The following is an 11,414-nucleotide window of genomic DNA, read 5'->3' as shown; positions in this document are numbered from 1 at the left end:
CACAGCCAGCATGGTGAGGAGGGGGTTTGTCAATTCGTGTCGCGTGTGTCTGTGTAGGAGCCTGAATGAATACTCCATGTAGTATCGGATGACATGGTTTCATCAGTGTTATCACAGCTTTTTGGTACACAGCGGCTACAGTTGTTGCAATATGTGTTTGAAACAGTGAGGCGCTAGAGTGCGCCATCTGTTTGAATGCAATATATGATTTCAACGTTAGATGGGAGAAATTCCTACACATTGTGGCTTTAAAGCAGAAAACACTGACACCAAACACAAGTTCACGGTAATGTGGACGGTGCCAGGGATAAGCATTGCTATGCCTCTTGACAGGTTGCCATGGTTGCAACTGGTCAAATTGAAGGTAGCAATGCCTCAAAGCATACCCCTGCTTTATCATCTATTTAACTTGAAATAGGGCCATTATTTACAAATGCACATCATGTTGTGTTGAAGAAGACTTAGAACTAGCAACAAGCCCATGAACTCCTGAGGAAAAGGTTTACGGAGTTAATAAATCAAATGAAAATTTGGGTCTTTTGTCATCAGACATTTTTTTGCAACCAGTGTAGTTACCCCCTCCTGGCCATTCGAAAGAATGCCGTTTAAAGGCACTTACGCATTGGCTTCACTTTTCAAACCCCGGAGCTATGTCCACTGTTTTATACAGTCTACAGGGCTTAATAATGCTACAAAACTAGGCTAATTTATGCACAGGGTCCATAAACAGTCTTGAAAGTTCATAAATTAAGGCATTATAAGCACTGGATTTGGAAACGGTGATAAATTAACAGTAAATGTATTTGTTCACTAATGATTTGATTTTCTGATTTAATACTTGCAGTAATTTCTTAAATCAGTGGTTGAGTTTACTTTTCTCAAATAATTTATTGAAGGGAATTTTTCTCTCCTCATTTTGTTTTAGAGGGAAAAAAAGGAATAGAACTGTCACAGTCTAATTTGGAAGATTTTTTGTACCTATACCTTTTGTGCTCTGTAATCACATTAGGTATTTGTATGCAAAACAGAGCACATCCCAGATGTGTCTATAACACTGAATTCTGAGATGATTGTTAGAGACATTGTCCCGGAGCTTAATTGGTATTGCTTGTATTAGAGCTACGGGAGGATTGTTGGTGGTGGTGCTGGAGTGGGTGTTGATGAGGGGCCTAATTGGGAGGAATTTTTCCCATTGTCAATAACTTCAAATGGCTGGCCTGCATACTGCCATGATGTTATGATGTAACTCACCCATAGCTGGATTTAGAACAGAAAGGTCAGCATAAAGACTCAAAGCTGTCCCAGTCAAGGGAAACAAATAACTAGCCGTTGAAGGGTCAGTGCTTCTCGGGCTTGTAGACTGCCAGAAATAGCAACTCCACAGAAATTACTTACGGTTTCTGAAAGTTTTCTGTGCTGTCTTCAAATTCCTTTGAACAGTCATTTACCAGTACTTTCAGAGCAGTCACTTACTGACGAATATCCCAATTGTCATGCAGTGTCAGATCATGTCATTCAGCACTTTTGCCATAAATGTCAGAAGGAAAGCTGTGAGGAAATACTCATAGTGGACTTTTACATTTCAGAAAACACTGAACTATTGCAATACTTGATATAAACTCTATTTACTGTATGTAAGAACTTCATAATTCACTAAATCACTGTCTCCTTAAGACAAAATCTTTTTTTTTTTCTTCTTTTTTTTTAAAGAGCAAAATAAGTTCTAGCACTTTATGTATCGAATACCATTTGTGGTTGAAATGTCAAGTCCATACAGAAGAAAGAAGAATTGGCACAGGATAGCACTGTGCGGGTAGATGTTTTGCTTTGTTTGTGCATATTATTGTTACCGAACACCTGCAAAAATGAATGGCTGTGCATTTTCCTCCTGATGATTGCCTTTTTTTCTTAAAGCTGACCTCCTATAGGTGGGATGACTTGATCCAGAAGTTTCATACTGGTACGCTTCCAAATCTTCTTGATAATTGCCCTCAGCTCCTCGTTGGCTTGTTCAAAATTACCTAAACAATTGAAAAAATATAAAACAATAGACATTACTGAAATTCAAGACAATCAAAATTTAGATTGGTTAAAGTATGTCATTCAATCAGTTTCAAAACCCAAGCACATTGACTTTTGACACTTTGGAGGTGGTAATGCAATAGACAGTGGCTGATGTTTCAATGTCTCTGCTCCTTTGACAGGCCCTTTTCACAATGTTGCCACTTTACTTATGCTTTTCGGCAAAGCAGTTCATGTTTATGTCTGTTTTATGCCTGTACTACTCACATTGAGGTCTTCACAACTCAAAATAATTTCAAGAGGTGAAGTTAAGACTTGTCGTTTTTTTTTGGTAACATTAATTATCATTTCCAATCTACCATTTTGTGACTGCATTAGGTTGTCGGGAAAGCAGGCTAGCTAAGTTAGCAGCAACTTTAGCTACTGGCATAACAATGGTATACACTGCTGCCTGCTAGTGCCATAATGAGTTTACTTGCCCTTTATTTGAAGTCATTACTTTTATAATAATGTATAATTACTCATTAATTCCAACACTGTTGTTTAGAATAGCTTGATAGATACTGACTCTTAATCCAAGCTAAATGACAATTAAGCATTTCCATATGCTGATGTGATTTATAGTTTTGCTGTTTCCTATCGTCCTGTCTCCATCTCTCAGCAGCACCCCTTCCAATAAGCATGGCACAGGCATCAACAAGATGCTATTGCACTGTTCAGATTTTGGTCTCTAGACACACAGCATATACGAAGCTTCACAAAACACTTCAAAGAGATCCTCTTGGATGTTGGGTCAAAAGACCTCAGAGGTTTATCAAATCAACTTGAATATTGCCTGACGAGAGCATCAGGTATGGACCGTTATGTCATGCAGTAACAAGGAAAAAAGAAAATTATAGTATAGTGGATAAATTAGTGCATACAGTTTATATCCACAGTACACTCAGCACATTAGTAAACAAAGTAACTATGTGGCTGTGTATATAAACAATGTACAATACATATGAATTTATACATGCAGTCATACAGTTACTATGTTCACTAATGTGCTGAGTTGTGCTGAGTATTATCATCAGATTGCCTGCATGGATGTGCAATTCTTACATGATGGGGTTATGTAATATGTATGTATTTGTTTATCCAATATATTGTATAAATTCAATCCAAGGAAGCCTATTGTAACCCGTCAAGTGCTCTGTCAGGTAACCTGGGGTACGTCCCAAGTCCCTTAAAATTACTGCTAACCACCTAACCTAGCCACCTTACCTAACTGTTTAGTCCCTCCCACTTAGGAAAACATGCAAGGAGTCAGGTGTTAGGAGTGAGGAGCAAGGATTGCTGATTAAGTGGCATGAGACGGCCTTACTCCGAAGCGTCACGTAAAGCGACGTCCTTTTCTGATGACGGCGGCACAGCTGGATCTGCTGCATAACGGAGCCAGCGTTTGGCGTACATCCCAAGTCACATTATATTCGCTGATCAAAGCCGTAACCCCCACCCCCCGCCGTCATGACTTTGGTCACACACTTTTGCATGTATTACCATTGTTATTGAGTCATTTGCCGAAGTTTGTCACAATTAAAGAACGGTCTGTAGCCCTGCCACTGTCACTGTGATGAGCATCATTAACATTATTATTATTATCATCATCATTATTATCACTATTATTAAATCCACTCGCCATCATTCAACAAGTCAGCTGCTGAGTGACATCAGACCTGTCAGTCTACCGCAATCAATTCAATTTTATTTATAAAGCCCAATATCACAAATCACAATTTGCCTCACAGGGCTTTACAGCATATGACATCCATCTGTCCTTAGGACCCTCACAGGAAAAACTCCCCCCAAAAAAAACCCTTTAACGGGGGAAAAAATGGTACAAACCTCAGGAACAGCAACTGAGGAGGGATCCCTCTTTCAGGACAGACAGACGTGCAATAAATGTCGTACAGAACAGATCAACGTAATAAATTAACAGTAATCCGTATGACACAATGAGACAGAGAGAGAAAGAGACAGAGAGAGAGATAGAGAGAGAGAGACAGAGAGAGATGCAGAGACAGAGAGAGAGAGAGATACAGAGAGAGAGATGCAGGACAGACGGTAATGACAGTAGCTTACAACAACATTAATTAAAATAATAATATTAATTCATATTAATATTAATAATTAATATTACCTACAAGCTATTAAACATTATTCCACTCACATGACATGCAGGACAATAAATGATGGGCAAATGTGTTTGTGTGTTTGTGTTTGTGTGTGTGTGTGTGTGTGTGTGTGTGTGTGTGTGTGTGTGTGTGTGTGCACGTGGTGTTATATCAACACCTGTGGTTCTGGACATGAGCAGCTGCACATTTAACAGCCACACATCACCGACAGTCCGATGAACAACGCAACGGGTCTTAATTACAACATGACAGTCTTGCACGAAATATCATCAACGTTACTCTTTGTAGTCACGTAGGCATGTGAATTACAGCATTTCATTGCAAAGAATGCATGTAACGGGTACACTTGCGCTGTTTCTCCGCCAACTCGTTCCAATGAGCCAGACGTAGGGGGCGGGTATTTATACGTCAGGGCCTCAAGCTGAAAAAGACTTCCTGTTAGGAACCTCTCATGTTACCTTACTCATCGCACCTAACAGATCCCTCCTAACTCCTAACCCTAACTCCTTACTGGCAGGAATAAGAGACATGAGACAGCCTTAAAGATGGCGGACCTCGAACGACTTCTGGTTCAAGTAAGGAGTTAGGAGTTAGCAGTATAAAATAAGAGACTTGGGACGTACCCCTGGTCTATTAGGTATTTCAAGGTCTGTCTCTATATTATAGTCAATCAGTCAGCCAATTCTCCACATCTTGAGGTCATAACCTTATAGTTCTTAGGGGGAAGTTTTCTGTTTTGCTAAACCTTTTGTTAGGGGGGGCAATCTCGTTTACGAGTGCAGCTGGTGGGTGCAACCTGGGTTCAACTCTTTGGTTTGGTATAAACGTCTGTAGATCCTGAAGGTTGTCAGAGAACCAGCTCAGTGGCCTAGTGGTAGAGTGTCTGCCCTGAGACTTGGAGGTCGTGGGTTCGATCCCCGGCCGGGTCATACCAAAGACTATAAAAATGGGACCCACTGCCTCCCTGCTTGGCACTCAGCATCAAGGGTTGGAACTGGGGGGGCTTAATCATCAAACCTGCCAATTACATAGAACTGGTCTACAATACCACAAAGGATTTATATGCCAATGAGCTCCACTCTCACAAAGGGAATACCATGGAGATAGGCCTACACACATATGCTCATGAGTTGAGTTTCACTACCGCTTGTCTGGAATTACGTGACAACTCGTTTCCAACACATGATTCCCAAGCTCACCGCTCCCTCAGGGGATGGGTCAAATGCGGAGAACGAATTTCACACACTGTGTGACAATCAGTAAAAAAAAAAGAAAAGAAAAAAAACTCTGCTCTTCTGCTCTTGATTCCTCATACCGAGTCCATCACATCCTCACATTTGATGACGAGGGATGGACGTTCTGCTGATCGACGCCTGCCCTGACTGAGGGTTAAACCGCCGGCAGGATTCTCTAGGAGACTCAGGGAAAATTCCGCTCTGATAAACGGAGGACAGGATCCCGCCTGAAGTCAGGAATGGCTGGCAGACAGCGGACGCTCCATCTACTTTTAAAAAGTGAGTACAGTGTTATGAATCATTTTCACTGTAGTTATTTTGTAGTAAGGTACCTGTTTCCATGTAAATCCTAAAGAGGTTGATGTTGGAAACGAGTTGTCACGTAATTCCAGACAAGCGGTAGTGAAACTCAACTCATGAGTGTATGTGTGTAGGCCTATCTCCATGGTATTCCCTTTGTGAGAGTGGAGCTCATTGGCATATAAATCCTTTGTGGTATTGTAGACCAGTTCTATGTAATTGGCAGGTTTGATGATTAAGAGACCAGTTCTATGTAATTGGCAGGTTTGATGATTAAGCAAGAAATGAAAGATGAGAGTAAGTGTGAAAGGAAGGAAAAACAGAAACACAGGGCAAGAGAGAGGGCTCTACCTCCTCCATATGCTGTCTCCACTGCTGCAGCCCCTCCACCTCAAAAGGCACATGGCCCTGATGCTGAGCAACTTGAGAAAGACTCTGAAAGGGAGGGGGAAGAGGCATTGTTGTACCCTGACCTTTCAGCTTTCCATCTGACCCCCCAAGGAAGCAAAACCTAATGTTACTCCTTCCAGAAAGTGTGCTTCTCCAGTAGCACCATCTTTCGACCATTGGCTGCGGAGCCAAGGGGACAAAGGGGGTGTTCACCAAATGCCCATGATGGTTTTTCCCAACCCCCAGCCACGACGAACAGGGGACCAAGCGCACAGCCACTGGGATCCAGAAGTGCTTGTGTACAGGCCATGGCAGCCAGATCAGCTGAAGGAGGTTGCAGAGGAGCTGCCTGATCCACAAAAGACTAGAGGTGAGAAATGGGTCACAGCCATGCAACAATTATTGGCCATGTATAATCCAACCCTGCAGGAAGTGGAGGCTCTTAATTTAAATGAGACAAGTAGAATAAAGTGATTTGAATAAATAAATATCCCTATTTTAAGACAAAAGCTATTCAATTTTGTTTTGTATTTCTAGACTTTATAAATACTTTTAAAAAAACATACAAACACTTTATTTATCAATTATTCAAGTCATTTATGGAGAAATTTTGCTGAAGTGTGAATGGACAATGCTTTAAGAGATTTTTGATGGATTAACAATCTGGGCCCACTGCATCTACCACCATCCTGGGCCCACTGGGAGCGAGCAGCAAGCAGCTTGAGCTTCAGCAGCAGCCATCCACCACCAGACTGAGCCCAGGCTTCTGCAGTAGCCATCCACCACCAGGCTGAGCCCAGGCTTCAGCAGCCATCCACCACCAGGCTGAGCCCAGGCCTCAGTGGCAGCCTTCAACCACCAGGCCAGGCCCAGGCTTCAGCAGGAGCCATCCACCACCAGGCTGAGCCCAGGCTTCAACAGGAGCCATCCACCACCAGGCTGAGCCCAGTCTTCTGCAGTGGCCATCCACCACCAGGCTGAGCCCAGGCTTCAGCAGCAGCCATCCACCATCAGGCCAGGCCCAAGCTTTAACAGGAGCCATTCACCACCAGACTGAGCCCAGACTTCAGCAGGAGCCATCTACCACCAGGCCGAGCCCAGGCTCCAGCAGCAGCCACCACTAGGACCTGCTGCATCTTCCTACAGGTCAGCCACAAAAAAACGCGTAAGGTACGTGGGTCACAATGGCTGGAAAGGATGAGAAGTTTGTCACCATGTCTGTGTTGCATGAAATGCTTGAGCAGCAAAAAATTTCTACAAAGATCTTCTTGAGCAACAAGAAAAAAGCTACAAATCATGCTTTCAAGTGATTGTTGATTCTATGTTTGTCTGAATGGATAATCTTCTTAGAGATGTTTTAAATATTTCAAAAGATATTCATGACCTAAAAGCAAGTCTTCAATTTTCCCAAGCCGACATAAGTGAACTACTCCGCAACTCCACATGAAACGTAAAGAGCTACTACCTCAACTCCGAGAGCAGAGGATGAAGGGGAATATTGCATTCCTGAAATGTGACCAGCTTGTTTTTTCACTCAAATATACGTAGTTTATCAAAAAATTATGATCACTTAACCCAATGTTTGTCTAGTTTAAACTATACATTTTCAGTGCTTGCTCTAACAGAAACTTGGCTAAGTGATGAATTGGTATCTCTTTATTCAGTTTTTCATTATAATGCTTTGCACTCATGTAGAAAAAACAAATTTAATTTTATTGAAAGAAAAGAGCTTAGCAGTAATTTTGATCAAATTGAGGTTGAATCTCTTTTTGTTGAACTACCTAGTCTCAGTATGAGGGGGACAATATATACAGTCAATCACAACACTTTTACCACCAAAATCACTGATACTGGTTCATTCAATGATGCATTGTCCTCCACTGTTGAGCTGATAAGTAGCAAGGGTAAGGTATGAATTCTCCTTGGTAACTTTAACATCCATCTTCTAAAAAATGAATCCAATTCTTGAGATTTTCTTCATGCATGTTACTTATATCCCCTCATCTTTAAACCTAGTAGAATAACGTTTTCCTCTACAACTTTAATTGACAATATATTTACAAATTACTTTGAACATGTAATCAATTCTGGATTATTATTTACTGATATTTCAGATCATTTTCCAATTTTTCAGTTTTTTTCTAATTAATAATTCAAATAAACCTAAAAAAAAAACCTAGAAGAGAAAACATATTGTCGTAGAGAAATGAGAGATGAGAGAAATGAGAACTTGTTTAAAGCCTCAATAGATAAAGTTTCATGGGAAGATGTATTGAATGAACATAGTGCAGAATGTGCTTATAGTACCTTCATGGACATATTTAGTTCTATATTTGATAAATGCTTTCCTTTTGTTCAAATCAATAGATAATATAAGTCTAAAAATTGTAAACCCTGGATTACTCCAGGTTTAAAGAAATCCTACATTATGAAAAAGACTATATAAAAAATATATTGTTAGCCCCACCCTTTTTAACATTGAATTCTACAAAAAATACAAGAACCATTTCACTAAATTGATGCACATTGCAAAAAAATCCTACTTCTCAATTAAATTTGAACAATCACATAATGATATCAAATCAACATGGAAACTCGTCAATGAATTGTTGAATAAGAAGAAGGCCTCCACATCTATTCCATCTGTTTTATCCGATGGTGAGAAAAAAAAATCTCTACTCCTTCAGATATTGCACATGGTTTCAATGATTTCTTTCTTAATATTGGTCCTTCATTAGCCAACAAAATTGAGAATACGGATGGTCATCTTTTTGAGAACTTCAATAATCAATATCCTAGTTTAAGCATGTTCGACCCTCCTACTCCACAGGAGATTGAATTGAATCGAATTGAAAGAATCCTCTACAGGACATGATGAAACACAAGCCAGTCTCGTTAAGAGAATAGTTACTTCCATTATTCAGCCTCTAACACATATTTTAAGTTTATCCATCAGGACAGGAGTTGTTCCAAGTGATCTTAAATTAGCCAAAATTATACCGCTATTCACATCTAGTGATGCTAGTGTATACACAAATTATCGTCCTATATCCATTTTACCAGTTTTTTCCAAAATTCTTGAGAAATTGGTTTATTCAAGAGTAAAAATACACATGGATGAGAATAACATATTATACAGTCACCAATGTGGTTTTATAAAAAAAATGTCAACAGAAATGGCTATTTCACAACTTGTTCATAATATTTCCACTGCTTTAGATAAAAAAAAATTCTCTTGCTATGTTTTTGGACTTGTCAAAGGCCTTTGACACAGTCAATCACAATATACTTATTAAAAAATTACTTAAATATGGTTTTCAAGGTATTGCTTTGAAATGGCTGCTTAATTATTTAAAGGACAGAGAACAGTATGTTTCATTTAATGGGCATTCTTCACATAGAGCGAAGATACTTTGTGGTGTTCCCCAAGGCTCTATCCTTGGACCTCTCTTGTTCTTGATTTATATCAATGATTTGCCAATGGTTTGCAATTTTCTTTTACCTCTTTTATTTGCTGATGACACGTGCCTGGTTGCATCACATTGATACTCTGTTTCGAGAAGCTAATGAGGAATTGTCATCTATTTCAAATTGGTTTTGTATAAACAAACTCTCTCTTAATATAATTAAATCTAATTTTGTGCTCTTTTGCGCTAAAAACAAAAAATACTCAAAAGAAAATGCCCAAATTATCTTAGACAACAAGGAAATAACTCACGTTCCTCATATTAAATTCCTAGGAGTCATTGTTTATGAGTAAGTTAACATGGAAACTCCATACAGATCATGTATGCAAAAAGACTGAAATCAATTGGTATCTTAAGCAGTTGGTTCACTAACCAATCATTCTTGTCATTTAACCTTGTACAACAGTTTAATCTTTCCTTATATTATGTATTGGTAATTCTGTTTGGGGCGCTACATGCTCTACCTATCTTAATAAGATTTTATTAGTCCAAAAAAGATTTCTGAGAATGATTGGTCTTGTTAATAGATGTTACCCTTCAGCTTCTTTATTCCGAAGATACAAACTTTTATCTATCTATGATGTAAACAAATATCAGATTTGTGTATTTATGTATAAGTTCATACATTTAACTCATGACTTACCAAGTGTTTTTCAAAATTTTTCATTTTTTCCTCTGATATTCACTCATACTCCACTAGACAGTCCAAATACATTAATCGTCCTTTTTGTCGGACTTCCCTTGCTCCAGTCTCACTGAGTTATGGAGGACCATCTCTCTGAAACAACCTATCACCATCTCTTAAAGCATCATCTTCGCTGGCAATCTTCAAAAATCAAATGAAAATGTATTTAATTAATCAACTTTAATGTGGAATTATTATTTTTTTCCTTGTTTGGATTGTCCTTGTTTTTGGTCTTATTATTTCTTAGTTGTTTGTGCATTATCAAACACGTAATCTTATATTGACTTTGTTCATTTTATTTGCTCTTGTTTTGTCTTGATTTTTTTGCCTCATTCCTCCTCCTTCTTGTCCTTCCGCTTTCCTTCCCCCTTTTTGTTTTTTGTTGTTTTGTTTTGTTTATTTCTTATCCTTATTGTGTGATTTAATTAAGGGGAGGTTCTTTGATAAGCCTTTAGTGGCTTCTAACCTCTCCGGCACAGTTCCTTTTTAATCTTGTAAATTTTATACAGTTTGATTTTAACATTATGTGCAAATAAAAGTAAACTAAACTAAACTAAACTAAACTAAAGGCTGTTTGTCCCAGATGTTTCAAGCTCCGATGGGCCAACATTCAACCTGCCAACAGGTCCACCAGCCCAGCAGTTGGATCAAAGGATTTCACCACAATGATGGACAGGTTGTATGATGCAGTGTACACCAAGAAACGTACAGCAACACTGATGGCCACAAGCTGAGGTGCTACACACACACACACACACACACACACACACACACACACACACACACACACACACACACACTGACGCAATTACATTTATGTTATTGACTGATGAAGGGGAGGCAATAATATCAACAATGCCTGATAACTTGTGTGGTGGAAGCAAGTTTGATTTTGGGAATATACAGGGGACAACTCTGTTATTGTTCAGCCAAAATCAACTGTTAGACCATGTAAAAGACATTATCCACTTCGCCCAGAGGCTATTGAAAGCATTGCTCCTGTTATTCAGTCACTCATAAATCAGATGCAATTGTGGAATGTCCTAATTCACCATGTAACACCCTCATCCTACCTATAATTCAATTCAATTTTATTTATAAAGCCCAATATCACAAATCACAATTTGCCTCACAGGGC

The 11,414-nt window shown here is 39.3% G+C and overlaps 1 protein-coding gene and 1 long non-coding RNA gene across 2 annotated transcripts in view; one reads left to right on the top strand and one right to left on the bottom strand.

Moving 5' to 3' along the window:
• Positions 1 to 11,414, bottom strand: part of LOC126386418 (dihydropyridine-sensitive L-type skeletal muscle calcium channel subunit alpha-1-like) — a 509,728-nt gene that overhangs the window by 96,059 nt on the left and 402,255 nt on the right. The window contains 1 exon segment of the mRNA XM_050038752.1: positions 1,920 to 2,021. Coding sequence (XP_049894709.1) covers positions 1,920 to 2,021 — 102 coding nt within the window.
• LOC126386450 (uncharacterized) lies at positions 6,157 to 11,400 on the top strand. The gene is made up of 3 exons (XR_007569503.1): positions 6,157 to 6,494; positions 6,837 to 7,294; positions 10,860 to 11,400. It is a non-coding gene; the product is annotated as an uncharacterized LOC126386450 (long non-coding RNA).

The sequence above is a fragment of the Epinephelus moara genome, chromosome 24, assembly GCF_006386435.1.
Source record: "Epinephelus moara isolate mb chromosome 24, YSFRI_EMoa_1.0, whole genome shotgun sequence".
NCBI classification, from domain to species: Eukaryota; Metazoa; Chordata; class Actinopteri; order Perciformes; family Serranidae; genus Epinephelus; species Epinephelus moara.
Note: the sequence above shows the minus strand (reverse complement) of the source record. Positions and strands in the feature narration are given on the sequence as shown.